At 39.8% G+C, this 20,299-nt stretch overlaps 2 protein-coding genes across 7 annotated transcripts in view; both read right to left on the bottom strand.

Annotated features, from left to right (window-relative positions):
* The window catches only part of MSRB3 (methionine sulfoxide reductase B3), an 86,761-nt gene extending 81,240 nt beyond the window's left edge, over window positions 1-5,521 (bottom strand). The window contains exon 1 of one of the 5 annotated variants that reach the window (XM_086748844.1): window positions 5,417-5,521. Coding sequence is in view for 1 of the 5 variants with exons in the window: in XM_086748859.1 (XP_086604985.1) it covers window positions 5,417-5,489 (73 nt within the window). In the remaining 4 variants the exon portion in view is untranslated. Of the gene's footprint in view, window positions 1-5,033; window positions 5,273-5,416 lie in introns of those variants that run through there. The other 4 variants (XM_086748859.1, XM_086748834.1, XM_086748853.1 and 1 more) reach the window with 4 other exon arrangements.
* A 957-nt stretch (window positions 5,522-6,478) lies between these two features.
* LEMD3 (LEM domain containing 3) overlaps window positions 6,479-20,299 on the bottom strand; it is a 50,602-nt gene continuing 36,781 nt past the window's right edge. The window contains exons 10-13 of one of the 2 annotated variants that reach the window (XM_086748816.1): window positions 13,553-13,634; window positions 9,109-9,214; window positions 8,934-9,012; window positions 6,479-8,687 (exon numbers count right to left, since the gene is read on the bottom strand). In XM_086748816.1, coding sequence (XP_086604942.1) covers window positions 8,524-8,687; window positions 8,934-9,012; window positions 9,109-9,214; window positions 13,553-13,634 — 431 coding nt within the window. In that variant the 3' untranslated portion in view covers window positions 6,479-8,523. Of the gene's footprint in view, window positions 8,688-8,933; window positions 9,013-9,108; window positions 9,215-13,552; window positions 13,635-15,312; window positions 15,437-20,299 lie in introns of those variants that run through there. The other variant, XR_015258671.1, reaches the window with a different exon arrangement.

Here is a 20,299-nt window from a genome sequence, read left to right as displayed (position 1 = left end):
GCCAAAAAAAAAAATTAAGAACTTGGTTTGTTTAGTCTACACGAGTGACTGTGGAGATGGGATAATGCTCTGAAAACCTGCATCTTGTCTTAAATAGCATTACATCACTCAGCTATTACGCTGTCTATATTACTGTATTACTCTGTAATTTGTGTGTAACAGAGCAACAAAAAAGGCTTGTTTTCCCCCAGACAGCTACTGTATTTCACATTTTAAAGGACTTCACAGGCAGCCTTATGGTCTTGCAAAGTATCTGTTGTACTCCTTCCCAGCATGGCTCAACAACCGCTGAAATAGTTTGGTACAGTTCAGCAGCTCTCTCCAGTTCAGAGGCAAGTAGCAAAGCTGTCTTGAGTTCTTGGACCAGGGATGCCAGGTTCTGTAGAAGACTGGAAACCAGCAGCATCCGGTGGGTCCCTTGCAAGTGAGCCACTAATTTGCTACACAAGTTGGTGGAGATCATGTCCCTTTGGTGTGCCTACTTTTAAGTAGAAGAGCGAGCCCACAGAACAAGTATGTACACAATTTGGCTTCTCTTATGAAAAGAGAGGTGTGCTGTCAGCACAGAGTATCTTTCCACTGTATGTACAAAAGACTTGCATGAAACACTGATTTTAATCCTGAAAAAAGTAAGAAAAACCGAGTACACAGTCTAGAAGTACAGCTCCCACAGCAAGCTGTTAAATACTGACAAAGAATGCTGATTTTCCATTAGAAAGCAGAGATGATGAAAATACAGAAAACTCAAGTCACTTTGTGAAGTTTCTGCATTTGCTTTAACTTCACACAGTTGGTTGATCCACCTCAGCTTTTCCACCTGTCCCTGAGCTGGCAGCCGATCCATCTGTCCCGTCTTATTCCCTTCTCTGCCTCAAACTCATGCTACGGCTACAGACAGTGCCGTTGGTATGAAGGAGCAGCAGCCTAATCAATCTGACCTGCAAGCCTTGGTTTCGGCATAATTAAGACTGGATCAGCACAATGCCGATCAAACCAACATTTGATCTTGAACCAGCCGCAGGAAACCCAAGGCCAGACTCCTACGCTGTCAAACACCTGCCACATGAACTGAAAGGGACATCCGCACAGCTCTGAACCCTGCCAAGGCACCACACAGGTCCTCAAAGTGGTTAAAATCACCTCCGCTCTCCATGCGTGCAGCTGGATGCACAGCCTCGGCTGCAGATCTCCCGAGAACCATGCACCGGGGAACAGAGAGGAACAAGAACAGGGTAATCCCTTGGCCAGACCAAAGACTTTCTGGGCGGTTCCTTTGGTGACGACTGGCACAGACCACTTCCCCAGGAAGCTGCTAAGTTTCCTTGTGTTGATTTTTTTTTTTTTTCCATTTCCATTGTGTGGTCGGAGTGAAAGCGGTGGCATTTGGCAGCTACTTTCCATCAGCGCTATTGTTAGTCCCTGGTAGTAGGGATTTATTTTCCATCAGGTGAAATGCAAAGCCTCTGTTTGGAAGAACACGGAGTTAAAGAGACCTCTGGGGAAATACTTCCAAATGCCATGCATGATGTTACTCTTAAGATTTCCTGGATGTGGTACCACTTCTCAACAAAACAAAGCATTAGCACACTATGTACGTTTTGCTAAACTGCTGCCCACATTTCAAATAAATCATTAATCCCGATGCTCAGATGTTACTGAGAGTGAAGAGTGAACTGGGGAGCTCTGCACAAGTCCTGTTCTTGGATTTTGTCAGTGCAACGCTCAAAAGCTGAATCATGTTTAAATGCAAGACTTACTGGAAAGATCATTTCCACTGCTCATCCTAAATAAAGAAGTACTTACGCTATTAATCATAACACAAAACCATGCTAAACTATAAGTCTGGAAGGACAGCAAAATCGTGTTATCACCTTATAAGCTTAAGCATTGTTCTTGCCTGTTTTGGGCAGGCATAATTCAGTTCCTCAGGTCTTAAAGTCCTTACTGAGAAAAGTCTCTTTATTCCCAGTACCAGTTGCTAGATCGTGTGGTTTTCAGATAATGCTGTTGGAATGGAGGTTGCTAAATGAGAACCAGAATGCTGGAGCTAAGCAGATAAATTATAATTTCCAATTACCTCACCATAAATGGGGTTCCCAAAGAATTCTTCTACCCTATTTTCAGACATAACGTAAGGATCACCACCTTCACAGATTACGGACACAAAAATCCCCGTTAAAACCCAGAATGACATTCTTCATCTTCTGGTAGAAGTGCTCCCTTCCCTTTCTTACGTGGCTGGAAATTACTTTTAAAACACTGCTAGTTTGTTATATATTCACAAATTTCAGCAGAGGAGGACTTAAATCTTTAGCTTTGTGCCTTTTTTCTTTTTTTTTTTTTTCAGCTATATTAAAAGTTTACTGAGAACCCAAGATCTTTCCGAGGCAAATGAAGTATCTGAAAATATAGTAACGCAAGCGACAAGAGGGAGGGAAGGGAAAGTTAAACCATAGCCACTTCTTACTCTAGGAGACACTAAAAAAAAAGCCTCAAAAGCTGGTAGGTTTGTTGTTGTTGTTGTTGTTGTTACATTTTAAAGACCTCTGGCTTGTGCAGAGAAAGTAGCCTCAAAATAACTCCATGTACGGACACAATTATTCCAGAGCAGGAAACACCCTATTTCCATCCAGCCTTGCAGTCTGTTCCAAAATAAGCATACCAACTCCAGAGCTACTCAGGGAAAGCCGAAACTTCATTCTACAGCAATTCCTAAACACAGCATCATAACTATACCAAGAATTTGAGAGTCGATTTTTCTGGGGGTCTTTAGGCTGAAGGAAATCTTAAACAAATCAGGGCTAGACAAAGCTATAATTAGGCTGATAGTTTATCCCACTTTCCCATCAGCTAAAGCCTCCACAGCTTAAGTTCATAGCCTGGGTGCTGCCGAAACGGCGGCTTTTAATGAAAACAGAAAAAGAATAGAAAGGGGAAAAAGAGGGTGATATTCCCTACCTATGACTAATAAAACGTTGCACGTAGCTGAAGTATTGCTGTGTAATGAGGACACACTCACTTGAATCACGCAGCTCAAGAGAGCTAGCTCAAAACTGGACAGCTTTACTGCATCGCTAGCTTGTAGCGATGCCAGTCAGATGCAGACAGGCAGACTTCTTAACCTTCTGGCTGAGAAGATTAAATCCTTAACAGAGTGATCTCTGCTCTCCCCCTTCTTCCTCCTATTCCCCCATCTTTTAAAATAAAAAGCAAAGGAACTTTTAACAATCTACCTACAAGGGATGTTTCATTTTTTAGTATTTCTAACGTAATAAACAGGCTGGACCTCCAGTGATACAGAAACAAGTATCACCTTACAAAGCCAACAAAACATGAGTAGGTAAACAAGATCCTCCCATACCTTCATAAATATCAGGGCAAAGGACCAAATATCTTCCTCATGTGCAAGTTTCCCTTATCAAACAGCTGTGATATGTACTAACATAAAAATGTATTAACCAGATTCCTGTGAGAGCATATACCCACCACCACCTGGAAAAATAAGCAAGCTCAATCAGTCGAAAGATTTTATTTTTGTCTAGGATCAACTGCTTTATATGGCTTTGCTACCGCATATAGAAACATTACCCTATATACAAAGGCACTGTTTTTAAAGATTGTGCTTTTCGGGGGGAAAAAAAAACAAACAAACCCTTTTTCCTCCTAAAAGATCTTTTAAAAAGTGTATTATAAAGATCCGAGGAACGTCAGACAGGAGAAGGACCAACCAACCACATTCTGGCCTGAACTATACATGGCTTAACTCCACTAACTTCAGTGGTTTTGAGAAATCAATGCAGAGCTTTACTTAAAAAACAAAAATCTTCTTTCATCTCAGAATTCTAGGATTATTTCGTAACTGTGGTGAAGCTATTCACCATATTTAATTCCCCACATAAATTTTAAAAGACAATTAAGAAACACTGTTCTAAAATAAGCCATGTCTACAGCAAGGCAGGCAATTCTTGTAGAAACTATGAGCAAATGTCTGTTGAAGATGACAAGCCACATGGAAACTACTTCCAGAATCAGACTTAAAGGGCACTGTTACCAACCAAATTTGGCAGACAAGGAATCATGACGAACTGCAAAGGCACGCAGCAGTGCAATAAAAAGTTGGGAATCATCAGCAAATAAGACGGCAAGCGCCTGTGTCAGTTCAGCGAGGGCAAGAACACAAACAGGGCAAATTCTGAGCATTAAACGCTGGATTCAGATGGGTGGCACTGTGCCATAGTGGGAGTGGACCTAGCTCTGCCATTTACGGACCGCTTGCCATAAACAAGCTGTACCGGTGAGGCAAGGTATTAGCCTACTGCAGGTATCTCCTTCTGACATCTTTCAAGAGCGCACAATTTCAGAACCATTTTAATAGTAACAACGGGAAGCCTGAAAGAGAAAGAACTAAAAGCACAGCATATGGAATGCAAGGCTCTGTGCTTTCCTAAAAGCTGCATTTAAGGTCAGAACTCTCAGAGATCTGACGTTTATCGCTGGGTAACAGTAGGCATCTGGCATTCTCGGTAGATATCCATCATTACATTTGGTATTTTTAAAACAGGGTTATCTTGTATTTAAGATCACTGTGCCTTCAGACAGCCTTTATGCCAAGGGGACGATGACTGGTATTTCAGCTCAACCTCAAGCAGAAAAGCCAGTATTTATTGAAAATTTGTCAAATATTACCGAAAGCTTAATTAAGTCTCATTTCTATTTCCAAGAATACGACGATGCACCAAGTACAGCTACATTCACTTGAAAAGGGGAAAACAAGAAATAAATTATACTTTATTCTTTGCATCAGTTATATTTGTCAGTAGCGCGACACCAAACAAACCCAGCGAGCGAGCACACTGAGCTCCCCTAGAAAAAGGCGACCAAATTCTGACAGCATGCGTGAAGCATAAACTCCTTTTTTGACCCACAAAGCACAAGTTCCCCCGAGCAGGCGACCGCTGCAGACCTGAACTAACAACACCCTCGGGTGTTTCACCGAGCCAACTCTTTTGCTGTACATCCCAGAAACTCTTTACCTCGTTTCTGAGTCGTTAGCAGCGGCAGGGACGGAGCAGGGGACATCCGCAGCCCGGGCTCGGAGCACCGCGTCCCCGGGTTCCGGCGCTGCGGCGGCCGCAGGGACGGCACGGCCGGGATGAAGGGAGGGAAAACCCTGCCAGGGGCTCGCTCCGCCAAACCTGGATCGGACCCGGCACCGAACCCGGCCCCCTGCTCCCCGCCGCCGGCCGGGCCTCCCTCAGCGGGGGCCCGCTCCCCGCCACAGCCCCGGCAGGTGCGGCCCGGCCCCCTCCTTCGCCGCCGCCGCCGGGGCCGTTCCGTTCCGTTCCGCTCCTCCCCTCGCCCCCGCCGCAGCCCCCCGGCCCTCTCCGCGGCAAGGGGCCGGCGGGGCGGCTCTTACCTGCGGCTCCTGCGGCGGCCGCCAGCGCCAGGCAGAGCGCGGAGAGGAGCGGCGGCGGCGGCGCAGCGCGCATGAGGCGAGGCCCGAGGGAGCGAGCGAGCAGCCCCGGCTTCCCCCCCCCCCCCCCCGCCCCCCGGCATCGCAGTGACGGGCCCGCCGCCCGGGGAGCATGACGGGAAATTCCTGGGCACCGGCGGCCAACGCCAAATATGAACATAGAGCCGGGGAGACACCCGCCCGGCCCGGCCCGGCCCGGCCCGGCCGAGCGGGGAGGCGGCCGCCCCCGGCGGCGCTGCAGGGGTTCGGCCTGCACCCGAGGAGCCGGCGGGGAGGGCCGGGCCCCCCTCCCTGCAGCACGCCCGGAGCTCGCTCCCCTTTAATTTAAAGGGTGCGCTTGGGAAAGGGCACCCGAGCAGCTCCTCGCCTTTCTAAAAACAAAATTATCCACCCCCTCCCCCCGCCCGTGGCCCCGGGCGCCCCTTTCCGAGAGCCGGCGGCGGCCCCCACCCACCTGCGCGGCGGCCGCCGGGCGCCACGGCTCCGGCCCACGGCTCCCGCTTGCGGCCGGGAGCCGAGTGAAGGACCGAACTTCAGCACAGGCAGCGAAATTAAGACAGCTCTTGCTGCCCACCTTGCGTATCTTCACCAAAAAAAAAAAAAAAAAAAAAGGGGGGGGGGGCGGAACAACAGAATTACAGCGAACTCCTCCCTCCTCCTCCTGTTCCCCTTCCCGAGGAAAGGGCGAGAAGGGAGCAGGCAAATGCATGTAAATAACAGGTCCTGCTACCCCACAACCCTTCAATACAACCAACTTTAAAACAGCACAGTCCCCCTGTTGGCTTTGTTAGTCTAGCAAAATCCCGACAAACTCCCAGCTGACAGATATTTAAGTAAAGCTCAGCTGTGTATTTCAGCTCCCAGTAGCCCCTCTTCAGCTTCAAATCCTAACAAACATTAAAAGTTAGATGGCCATGATGAATGAACCCGCCCCCTCACCCCTCCACTGAAAAAAGTATTCGAGTCAAAAAGACATCCAAGTATCTAGAGAAGGTGAGACACATATAAAAACCCCTAATAAACCTTTAATTCGAGTTTGGTTTGGTTTTTTTGTTTGTTTTTTTACAGGACAGGGTGACAAATTACAACAAACATCTGATTTTTCTCAAATGTTCCGGTATCACACACATTCCCATCTGTCTTGCAGGAAGGGATATTGGTCAACTTAACAGTTTAAGGTAAAATAAGCTGCATAATAGTACATATTACAATAATAAAATGTACAGTGTTTACAAGAAATATATTTTAGAAGCAAGATAGATGCATTTGCATCGAGGCGACCTTTTAAAATGCCACAACTATTTTTACATTCACTCTTGTAACAGGTCACAAGATGGGGTCACTAAGGTCAGGTTAACAAATCACTATGATGCACATCAAATACAACAAAATTAGTTTATATACATATATATAATACATATACATGTATATTATACATATACATATATGTATATAGTAAAACTCATCAAAATCTACCAGACCTGGCACAATCTACTTACCCTTCAAAAATATGTACTTGTCCCTTGGTAAGTAGAATTCTGCATGGCTGATTATATATTATATATACTCATTCATTAGCATCTGAGACATAAAACTGAGGATTTAAAATTTTTCGGTTAACAAACTCTCCAAATAATAAACATGGTGCCCACAAAAGCACAAAGGTAAGGCACAATAGGATTTTTCTGTTGCAGAATAGTGTGCATCATGTTTACTTAACCATAAAAACGTGCATTATTTGTGCAAGTTCATGCTGCAAATCCATCGTATCTACAAAGTAAAGTGAGTTTCAGTAAAATCTGTGGGACTGGTGTACTTCCAGTCTCACCCCCTACAGGGTATTCAGCTGGGTAAGTAGATAAAATTGTTGTAGGAGTGGGGGAGTAGTAAAGCCAATAATCTTAGATTTGCAACTAAGCTTCTCAGCAACAATTCTGTACTTCTAGGTAAACGTTACTAAGTTTACAAGCTTGGGATCACAAGATTTACTGCCAGCTGTACTTCTCATTTGCATCAGCCAAAATTGTTGCAGGAAGTATGTACATTTTAAAATTTTAACAGGTAACTGGTTCATTAAAACAAGATACAATGTACTGGGAAAGTCACTTAATCCCAATGGTATTTTGTCACAGCCCTGGCAATTGTCATAATAAATACAGCTTTTCACAAAATATTTTTCCAGTATCTGCCAATTGCTTCTTTATTGCTCACAAATTTGAATTTATTACAATTGGTATCAGACCTTTCACACAAAATCATAGTCATGTATTTTAATATAAAAGCTATAAAAGATATTTAACCTGTATCTAATACTTTAAGGTATTTGGCCTCTTATCGTGGTACAGCCAAAACCATATAAAACATTAGGTTTTGAATAAAATAGGAAGCTTATTCACTGCTTAAATGCAGACATCCTCACAGAACACAACCATTTTTGCCACCACCAGCATTTACACTTACGTACAAAACCTAGTACATCCGCATTCAGTTTGTTTTCCCTCACTTATATGCAACCACTAATGCCAGATTAACTTTCCCCATACCCTAGCTGCAGAAAAAGATTCTTAATACAGCAACAAAAACCTAATATTGACTGAAAAAGAAATTTTAACTTATTCACCATCAGGAACTGTAGGTTGTTTGTTACAAAATACCCACAAGATTATTTCACAGGAAACTATGGAAATACAGGAAGTCTTCTTTTCTCCATGCTTTTGTATTATCAAAAACACTTCTTGGTGCAAAAATACAGTCACCACATCTGAAAATGTATAATGAATTCAGTATTCCTCATGCAAAACTTAAATGCATTGGTTTACTATAGCCCCGGAAAACTTCCTGAAGCAATTTTTTTTTCCTTTTTCTTTTTTGTCAGCTCAGTATTACTGCCTCATTGCTAAGTCCCTTTGGAAACAAGATTTCTGGAACGTTCAAACTTTTATTTAATTCATTAAAGTACTACATACAAAAAGCACTAAAAAAGGAAGACGGCAGCCAAACAGGAAAATTCCTGTTGCGAGTAACAGTCCTAGCAGTTGTAGAAAGTCTTCTCAGGAACTTCCCTGAGAAGTAGTTGTGCCTGTCCGAAGACGCAGATGTGACATAGAGTTCATGTGTTTGTTTGATGGCTTCAGTGGAGTGTTACAAGTAAGAGCCTGGGGAAAACGATGATGATATCGATCTAGCCGCAGGTATTTTACCGTTACCAGCTTTCCTAGGAGGCAAAGAAATAGCAGAAAAGAAACCTTCTAGTTCAGTATTATTACATTTTCAGAATGTAATACACAAAAACATGTCATTACACTGAAAGGAGTTTACCAGGTGATGACTATTAAAAAGATCCAGTTTTTGTTACAGCTCAATACTTTAGATATAAGCCCTCCTCCATTTAAAAAAGCTCCAACTGCACCCATCTTCAGTCATTTCTACCCATGTTTTGTTATAAATCCCCACTCCTTACCATCAAACCAAGAGCCATGTAATGCCTTGAAAGCCTTTCCAGCATACTCTGGAGAGAGACATTTCACATATACACAACCCTGCATTAAGAAAGAGAGGGTTTGGTTGGTTTGGTTGTTTAAGTGCAAAAGACAATGATAAATAAAGCATTAAGATGTTACTGGAAAGGCACTCACCTCACGTGAATTTTTGTCGACAGCAATATGAACAATTCCGTCATTATCACTGCATTTCTCCAAGATTGCTTCTTGAATTGCTAGATGCCAGTGATCACCTATTTCCCTACGCAAACAATGAAAGATTTAATTCAGCACATCAGTTTTTAAACATTGACAACAATGTCACCCTTCCCCATTGAGTTTTGTTTCTCTGTAACTTGACATCATTTTCTGTTAAATGTCTTTGGGACAGATTTAATACTTTAGCTATTGAATATTCAGTAAATTGAGTCCTATGATCCAGTTTAGAAAATTCAACCCTAAACATCAAAAGGAATAATCTGTACTGGGGAGGTTGTTCTCCCCTTCCAGCTCCCTGCCATCACCTTCTTGTCTGAAATTGTGAGTAGACATAAACTTATCTTCCCACACCTGGTTAGACAGGCTGGCCATTCTTCCAAGGAAAAAGGCCACTCCTAGGCTGTTCCTACTGCAGTGGAAGAAGAGCAAGGGAAGACAATGGCAGAAAGGCCTCTCCCTCTTTACTGTATCACCTCTATCAGCAGTCACAGAAGCAACATTTACATGCCAGGCTTCAGCAGGCTGAAGGAGCTTTTTAGCTATTCAAACACTGTTCATCGCCGAGATGAGTATTCACTATCCCAAACAGAGCATCAAATTGCATTTATCCCATAGGGTACTGATAGAAAACACCTATCTAAATCCAGAAATATAAGTTAAAGTCAGATTCCAATCTGGGGGGCTTTTAACAAAAGATATTTTATTGTCAAGACTGATCAATCTTTACGTACATCATAAGAGAAGACTGAAGTCTTTGTATTTTTGTGAAGGTACTGCAGGAACTATATGGTCCTAATAAAATAAATCTAAGCAGATGGAAAGCTATTTCAACAGCCTTAATACATGTTTAAGCCTGCCTGAATAGTCTTTACACAAAAAAACAGTGAGCCTACTCTTTCAATAATACTATCAAGAGCTTTGGGTAGTTTTAAAGAGGTTTTTCCTACATAAGGCCAAAATTCTTGAAGTATTTTATCTACCTTCCTCCTTATTCATAAAACAAAAAAAAAAAAACAGTGCAGGGGATGAAATGTACATAAGGAATTGGTCAGGGATGTTACTTAAATCTGTCAAGCAAGACACGAACACATTTGAGGGACTCTGGCAACATGGAATGCCAGATTTGTTTCTGTCATTTAACCTTGATTGGTTAGAGGATCAAAATTTTCAGTTGATGCCTGTTACACAGGGTGATCATATATAAACAAGCAAGCAAAAGTAGGCGAGGGACACAAGGGTGCAAAGAAGATCCAAATGAAGATCCTCCTGGGAGAGAGACTTTCCAGTGGAAAACATCTACAACTTAAAACCCTGCAAAATTTAGCAGAAGATGTGCCCTACTTAGATTGGAAGGAAAAAAAAGTGTTTTCTGTTTATTAAATAGCTCAAAATGAAGGGAATATACAAGTCTCTTCCCGTTCTGTAACAGTGTAAACAATATTTTCTAAATAAGATGCTGTGCTCAGGATGTTAGGGAAACAAAGTAACTCCAAGTTGCAAAAGCCAGGAAATCTTGACTTGGGTGCATTCCCTCCTAGCCCAGGACTCATGTCCAAGGAGTCAGATTTTCTTGAGAAGCATGCTGTCATCAGCAGAAAGCCAGCTACCATAACAAGAGACCACGTTGTTAAGAGTAGACAACCATATTTTCTTCTTGTTTATTGTATTCTTCCCAAATACTGAAGTCACTGCATTAACCCCAAGTGCTTATTTCCTGTTTGCAAATCAAGCAAAAGTATGTTCTCAGCCTAGTCTGCTTTTTCTGTTTTTCTGTTCAGACCTGGGACACGAAACATCATGAGTTACCACCTAACTTGGATTTCACATAGTGAAATGACTTGCCCTTCCCTGATCCTACACGTTTGGTCCATTAGCTGTCAGTATGAGTCCTGCAGGAACAACGCTCATGCTTTATGACGAATTTTAAAATTTTTTTTTACTGATTTAGTGGCAGATGCAGAAACAGTAAAACAGGCTTACTCAAACGATGCCTAGATTGATATTTTTAAAAAATGTTTGGTTCTGGCATAGTAAATGCCTAGAACGTACACCCAAAGCAACTAAAAATTTTAAGCCTGCTGCTGTGGTCTGAGGGTTCACAAAGTCCAGGTATGTTTTCTGACTTCTGGCAGTGGAATGATTGCTTACTCTGTTAGCACTGATAAACAGAAATTAACTGGTATATTCCCTAGATGATTCTCAGGTCAACAGATAAGACCTCTATTATGGATGGCTGCTTTTACTAGCTACTGGCATATTGTTGAAAAGTACTTGGTCATTTATTGTTAGTATACAATAGCTTGACTTGAAAAGAATTAGAGAAACTAATTTTGTTAAACATACCATTGCAAACATCAAAACAGCATTTGCCAATCTAATAGCATGCACTGGTACATTCTGTGTTTCGGGTGGTCAGTGAAGACATTCATTCCTTTCAGATCTGGGACAAGAATATAAACTGCCTTCCTTTTTTGACAGAAGCAGTTGATTAAAGTAGGTTGTCTTGCACTGAGGGTTTTGGGTTTGCTTTTGGTTTTGTTTTGTTTTAAGACTACTCCTGAGAGTGTGATAAAAAGTACTTCCTTATGTAGCAGTTCTCTGCAAGACAGCTCACGGAAGATGAATGGGTTGGGGCACACAATATAGAATTGGATGAAGTATCCTGCTACGACTGTAATCCAACCGCCCAGTAACAGAACCAGATCAACTTCCAAAAGGTCTAAAAAAGTGAATGTATTAGAAATTGCATTGTTCAAATAGCTGACTGGACACAGACACTGAAGATATATATATACAGTAGGAGTTATTTTTTTTTAATGCACTTGCTAGGCATATATGGGGTCAGTACTGAAAAACACTGAAGTTTACAGCAAAGATACAGCCTATTAAAGGGAGATTGTCCTGACAAAAATAACATCTCAATTACTAGTTCCATTAACAGCATTTTGAACAGCCAATATTTTGAAACAAAAAAGTAGCCAATACAGCATACCAATAAATATTACAGTGAAGCTTCAGGAATGGATTTATTTTCGTACTACTCTGAGTCATATAGCTCATGAAATATCCTTTGTAGCAAGGACAATAAGGACATTGATCTTGCCTAAAATTCTCAGCAAATCTCATCTTTTATTTCATCCTCCTACAGGAGGATCAATTTGCCTCAAACAATGCTTAAAATTTCAGTTTTGCTCATGCTACTACAACCTGAAAATTAAGAAAGAAGCCACAGTTGGGCTTCTTTGGGCCCACAATGGTTAAGTCTTAAAGCCATTGAGAAAAAGTTTTTAGAGTACTTCTCTATGCAAGGGATAACATCATCCTCAGCTAAATTAGCTAACAGCTTTCCAATAAATAAGGCAAGGAACTAAAGTAATTAAGTGTGGCTAGAAACAGAAGTGAAACAGAGCTGAAAAAATATATCCAAACTTTGCAATCACTTCTGTCCATACTCATGTCCTCTCCTATTTCCTGTTATTCCCTATTCAAATCAAAAGCTTTTATTTTCCACTCAACTTCTCGTATCTTCAGTCACAATTAGCATTTCACTTTTACTCCGTAAGACAGTACAGCATCTTTATTTCTCCCTTATATAATCACATTAGGGAATTAATTACCTTAGAGGAGTTATTGGAGTACCTGTATCTCTTTGCACTGGACAAACTAGGCTTCAAAGATTAGAAAGGCAAGGAACCTATGCGTTAGTCCCCAACTCCTAACATGATCTAGTCCACAGCCAATAAAGATATAACAGGACAGTAGATGAAGCTAAAGACTACAAAAAATTACTCTTCCTTAACAAGGCTTTTTACTTACTCATACACAGTACATACTTCAGAATTTTATTTGAGCATTAGAAGCCAGTACTCTGCTCTACTTCAAGACCTTCCAACTACAAAAATCCATTTGCTTCAAAACTAGGTAGTCACATTGACACAAAATAAGAAGTTATTTAATTCCGCCTTCAAAGTGAAAACTGTGCAAGCTCTGTAACAGTTTAAATACCCCAGAATACTTAACAATACTTCAGAAACTTACAGTCTGTTAGGCCACATGAGTCTCCTCCCCTGTCAGCTGATATAATGGACCATGTACAAAATTAATTAATGGAGAAAAATCAGTCATTGCTCCAAGTACTTTGACTAAATGCCACACTCTTCAACAACCCAAAGACACAAAGCAAGACAAGGAAGGACAGAAGACAGACAGTAAAATTGTTTACGTCTTCTCATCTATGTTAAGATGATGCTTTTTTTTGTACAACCCATCTGGGTTTTTTTTAAGATATTCATGTTTACTTCTTCCAAACCCCCCTCAGAGGAAAGAATTGGACTCTTCCAAAATAATACAAAAATATAGATAAGTAACTGGGTTTACTTACATAACTGGATCAAACATATTGCGAATCTTCAGGCATGGTGTCAAGCTGTTTGGTGGCGAATTTCTTCTATCTAGATGAAATGCTACAAAGAATAAATTTAATAGTATTTATTGACAGACATAATACCATCTAATTAACAAGTGTCACCTTTATACATTAATACCTTCCTGCTTTTATTCAAAAGAATACTTTCCTTCGTACATGAAGAAGCTTCAAGCAAATTAAGTTTCCCCATAGTCTTCTACTGCACTGAGGAAAATGTACCATACTTCACTGATTTTTTTTTTAGATTTAAAATTTCTACGTTTAAAAAGATAATGCACTCTCTTATATCCAGGCCACAGCACATGGAAGGGATTCAGGATATTTTTAAAAAATACCATACAGTTGAAGAGAAAGTATTTGCATTACATCTCCACAAAAAGACAGAGATTCTTAATATCCAGAGCAAATTTTTTTGGAGCTGTACATTAACTATTCAGTTTTAACTGCCTAATGAATTTTCATTTCTTCCACTTTTGGGGCATTTTGCTGCCTATCTGACTAAGAAATAGGGAGATGCCTAGATAGATGTTGTATTGCATCTCTATTGCAGTAACAACTGTCAAGGAGCACTCTACAAGGATGGAGCTTTTGTAATCCTAGATGCTCTACACACATGATCAGAAGCTTGCAAAAATCTGAAATGAAACACACCAGAGGATAAAACAGATGTAAGAAGAGAAATGGAAATTAAAAATAACAGAGTAATTCTTTCAAAGCTGAACAATCCTATGATGTACACTCTGAAGTTTTAAAACAAATATTAACTTCTCTAAAGCTCACAAGTTCTACGTGTGGGAGTCACAACAGAAAACTGCACTATAAAAAAAGGAATAAAGGAGCCCTTCAGATTCAGATAACATAGTTCTAGGCCTTGAGAAAGGCTAACAAAGCAGCAACAGAAGTGGAAGGAGATAACCTGGTAAAACAACTTCCAAGGCTTGAAGGAATTTTTACTTTGAAGACTTGAGAAGAGTAGATTCAAGAGTTTAAATATGAGATTAAAAATCTCAACAAGACAAAATGATGTTCCAAACTGATGCTTTGCAATCTCTACTTTGGAAAAGTTTGACAGATTCAAGATGTTACATTCCCAGTGTTAGAAGTCTCCGTTTTGGACAGATGACACTACCAAGTCTGTGCTTCTTATCGCTGACCTTTTAAAGTAAAATCTTGCAAGTATATCCAAAATGCATGAACACTGCTGCTCTTCTGTATGTCACCAAAACAAAATCCCTGTCACATAGAAGAAATTCAGTCATGTGGAAGACACTACATGGGAAAGACAAGCACTAACCAAGAGAAAATTCACTGCCTGCAGATATGGCACAGACAAACTTGCTTCTTATGTAAATTTATGAGGACGAAAATACAACTACCAACTAAAAATTAGAAAACTTGGCCTCCAAATCTCATATGGAACCTGCTGTAAGTTCCTCAAATAACTAAAAATGTTCTTGTTAGAGTAGACACACACAGAGTCCAAGTCATCAACACTTGTAACACCTGTACATCTGGGTTTTTTTTTCTTGGGAATAGATTTCTAAATATGCTGGTGACACTGCATCTATCTCTGAGCTGCCTATAGTTTAAGGACAAGTCCTTTTTCAACAGCACATGGTTTTGTAAAGTTTTTTTCCCTTGATTAAAAATTATACATAGGGTATACAATAAAAACTTTACAGAACTAAGCAACATTGAAAAATAAATGGACTTACCTTACTCATGTAGTTTGGCTCCAGCAGATCAAGGGGAGGTGAAATGTCACCAGCATATTGTACACTGGGGCACCACACCATACTGGAGAAGGTGACCTGGGGTGGCCTAGTCATGGACCTGGACCTGAAAAGGCGTGGGGTTGAGGACATTATGTGCTGATTGTTAACAGCTAAGTTTATTCAGCACATGGTTTTAATCCAAGGACAAAGAATAGTGTGGTTATTTGCAGAGACTCTAGGCCCAGAGGATCAACATCTCTGCAAGCTGTTTATGAACTCCAAAAAAACCCCACTGTTTTAAGGCAGCAGCTACACCCATGAGCTATGCAAAAGTAACTAAATGGGGAATTCATACTTTAGTGTAGACGTATATAAAAAGCAAGCTTTGTCTCCTTCAATTTCTAATAATCTTGATGTCTTTTGATTGAAAGCTCTCAGGTGCTTGCAGAGATTACTTCAGCCAGAGCACACCACCAGCACAAAATTACTCTGCAATCAACATAATGTAACATCATACTAGCAGAGCAAGTGTGCCATGGGCAGCGCAGCATTTGAAAATAAAGATTATATCTGCTTTTTCTCAAAAATGTTTCAAAGTCATCATAAATTAAAATAAAGTTTTGAAACTTAGATTAAGGTTTTTATGTATAAGAAAAAAAATTAGCACAGAAATCAGTGAGGTACACACTTAATGCTAGCACAGTAATAAGCATTAACATGTATACCAGAAATGGGACAAAAAGGAGATGCTAGGGAAGACACAGGCAAGTCAAAAATAATGCTGTACCTAAACAACAAAATTCAAAATAGCGTAGTTAACAGATGTCTCTAACTTCATTACACATCTATAACAATTAATTCTCCTTCTTCCACAAAAGAGCAAGTGTCTGTGACAAATCTATTAAGTGACAAACTCATTCAGATTACAGGACTGATTATTTGAAAATTTACATTGGTGTGGAGCATACAAAATATTCTCCTGAAAATAAGGGCATATGCAGATGTTCTTGCAGGATATCAGCCTAAGCTACATAATAATTAACTAAGCACCTCACCTGCCATTTCCTTCTGTAAATACTTCTCAACAGTAAGACTTAAAAGATGAGGGAGATGAAATAGGAAAGCAGGAGCACAACTTTGTGCAGTAAGTCACTGACAAGAAAATTTTTAGGACTTTCATGAAGTGCCCTTGCAGACTAGGGAGCACATTCAAGAAAAGGAAGCCATTTTATATTTCAATCACAATGTACTTTGGTTTATTACCTTAAACAGAATAAGACTGTATCGTTCCAGATTCAAAGAACAGCAGCAGCCAAAAGCACGTGCTTTCAACAACATCTCTATCACTATGACTGGAATATGTCTACGATGGCAGAAATGGCTCTTGCACAGACTTCAAAATGAACATCTAAGACATTGTAGTACAGCTTTCTATACCTCTTGAATTACCTACTGTATTCTTGCTAAAAGGATTCCCCAGTATCACCACAATGGGTTATAAGACAGCTGAACAGATCTTTAGATGTGGATTTAATGCACCTGATAAGGTTGAAGACTTGCATCAAATATAAGGAACCATGTTTCTAAAGAAAAATGTATTCACATTAAGCCACAGATGACTAATTTATTATTAAGTACTAACCGTTTTTTGTCAAAGGCAAGAACAAAAACATAAAACATTTAGTTTAAAATGCTGGAGTTACGCACTGTCACACAACACAAGATTCTTCAGTAAACAGGAAAGATACTGAAATCAAACTACTACTAAATGTTATTAAAAGTGTGATTGACTTGGGGTTTAATACAGTTAAGTTCACCAATAGAAAGGTATAGGATGGATACAGGACTTTACAATAAGCATTAACTATTGCAAGAAAACTGTGGATTTTAAGAATTGATTTTTTAAATTTTTTTCTTAACATGGAGAAAGGATTATATTCTCACAAGCTGAAGAGGAGGGGTTTCATTCACACAAGGTAACAGCTTATCTTCCATGCTGCGGGATGAAATATCACCCTAGATGTGGTACTCCAGAGAACCTCTTTATCTCATCTCCAGAGCTGTCAAGGAACTTTAGCTATTGCTGTGAGCTTAACTACATTGGAGTTTGCCTACCTTTTTTTTCTTTAGAGCTCCAGTTATCAAAGCCATGATAGGACAATAGCATCTCTTCTTTCAAAAGCAAACTGAACACACTAGAAATATTTTTTTTCCATTTATTTAATTAAATGACACTTTGGCATGATCAAGATTGTTTTTCAATTGACAATTCTCTTGCTAATTGTTTTTAAAATATCACTCATATTTGTCCATCATCTTACAAAGAGTTTACCTACCTCTTTTCTTTTGACAGATACATCTACTGCATCCACTGTATCCAGTAGACAATATTTCAAAGCAAGTACACAAGACTTTAATCTGACCCAGAAAAAAAAAAAAAAAAAAAAAACAACCCCAAGCTGTCTGTCAAAACACAGGATGCATCCTGAAGGACTGGACAAAAGGCCACAGTGATGCTTGAATTCTACACGCTAACATAAAGTAGAGTCTTGATCTTCACACATGCTAGAAGTCCCATATTTAAAATGCGTGCTATCATCTACCAATATCCTAGTACAGACTGACAGGTCAAGAGGCCTTCTTCAATTGCACATACTCTAGGTATTGTGCTCTGCTACAGAGCACTACCAGATCTCAGAAGGTTAAAAAAATTGTGACCTTGAAATTTATTCACAAGATTCAAAACCAATAAATTAATCCTAATTTTATATGTACTGAGTTTGTTTAGGACCTACCACTCTTGAAGAGTATTTAGTTTCATGATCTTCTATATTCAAACATCAAAACTAGAGGACGAACTTAATTCCAGTTGATTTATACTTCCAAAAATGAAGAAAGCAACATATACATATAGAATTTCTAACATCAGGAAAGAAATGATTGCACAAAGAGTATGAGACTTATGTAATGGAACTATTTCCAGCAGTCATATGAAAACAAGGAATACAAAATAAAAAGCCTTTGCATGTGAAAATTGCCCTTTCTTGCTGACTACCAAGATACACAGAGCCCAAATAACCTATGTTTTTTCAGCCGCTCCTATTCCCATGCACTTCTGTTAGAGCCAAAGTACAATTTCAATTCTTCAAAGACCTTTGCTGAACTACAAACAAGAAAACTAGGAAAATTGTCATCAAAAGAACCAAAACAGGAGAGATCTTAATATATCCTAGTCAACAGAAAGCACAGAGTCTTAAGCACATACTATATGCAACATACAGCCAAAAGCCACAGCTGAGAGTTAAAGTTATTCTGTTCACGTTCACAATATGCTAAAGCAGGTATCAGATGCTCAAATTCAGATGGTACCTAACAGTAGCTACTACAGCAGCTGTCTTTACAGGAAGTTTTGGAAGCTACTGTTCTGTTGAGAGTCTTGAATGTATGTTCCATGTAGCAAAGCAGGACCTGAGCTATCACACACGGAAGTCTTCCAGATGAAGGAAAAATCCAGCCCAATTTCTAATATAGGACAGACTGTTATGGAGTGATTTATACTGTAATCAAACAGGACAAGAACCGAGAGTAAATTAGTAGTAAATGAGAAATTCCAGAACTGGAGTTTCACAGCCTATACTGAACAATAAGCTACATAGAAGACTCAGCCTTATAATATACATAGTTTGCAGAAGCTATATTCCATGTAAGTGTTAAAAAAAATCAATGATGACAGTATTACAGAGATGGAACAGAGACAGCTGCTGAGCCCACCATTTCTGCACTGCACCTAAAGCACTTGCACATCCCTAATGGATAATATCCTAGAAAGAAAAAGACTCTGCAACCCTTGTAATAAAATTACTATTCACATCTTACTAACTAAAATTTTGACAAACTGAAATCATGTAATACAGCTGTCACAGCAGAATGCCACACTACTACTACTGCAACACAATGACTGCAGAACCTCAAGGGTACAGTAGTATTTACAAGGTTATTTTTTTTAAAAAAAACAGCCTTCATTTCCAATGAATGATTTAAAATGAGAAAAGCAATACAGCATTACAGAAGAACATAAGGCAAGACAGACTCTTTTTAAAAGAGTCACAACATTTAAACAATTGGCAATTGAGATTTCACTTTAAACATTTGCCATCACACACAGATATTGATAGAAATTACCATTCTTTTTTTAGTGCAACCCATAATTCAAGTCTTATAGCTTCAATTTTTCATTGACCAAAAATAATCCACCCCAAAACCTGAAGCTTAACATGAAGAAAGGCAGAAACAAACAGAACTAGCGAAAGATGACCACTGCAGATAGACAACTGCAAAGCCACTGGATTCTTGCCACCGGGCTCAAGGATAAAGTTGAGAAGTGACAGACCACTGCAAAACCCGTGTATGACAACAGCCTCCTCTATTACAGCAAATACTTTGCTGCACCATGGAGCTTGAACTACAAATGCACAGTGCAGATGTAGATGTTCTGCTGACTAAGAAGTCTTTTGTCCCAGCAGTTTCCCTTTCAAAATAAACAAACATCTGTTCCTCCAAACTCTGTCTTTAAGTACCTGACTGACAACAGTAGGAAACTGAAGTCTACAAGCTCTGATTTACCTGCTATCAGATACAACCAATTATACTTACTGGAAGTAATGTAAGGCATGCATGTCAGAATCTGACCAACTAAAGAGTACTTTTAAATTCATGAAAAGGAATAAGCATGTCTTTTTGGCTACATGCCTTCTGCTGTATTTCTGGAGTAGCTATAACAGAAAAGCTCATTTTGCTTGAAAACAAGCAGATACTGAATGCACAGAAAGTCTACCAAACAACAAGGTAATGCAGAAATAGTACTGACAGTTCATAACAACACTTAAGTGTGAGACAAAACAAGTCTTTCATGTTCAAGCAATGAAATAGCATTCAGAAGTTAGATGCAGAAACCAAAACAATTACAGTTGCAAAATATAACTGAACT

The sequence above is a fragment of the Chlamydotis macqueenii genome, chromosome 1, assembly GCF_036417535.1.
Source record: "Chlamydotis macqueenii isolate bChlMac1 chromosome 1, bChlMac1.mat, whole genome shotgun sequence".
Lineage (NCBI taxonomy): Eukaryota > Metazoa > Chordata > Aves > Otidiformes > Otididae > Chlamydotis > Chlamydotis macqueenii.
This window is presented reverse-complemented; position numbering and strand designations above follow the sequence as displayed.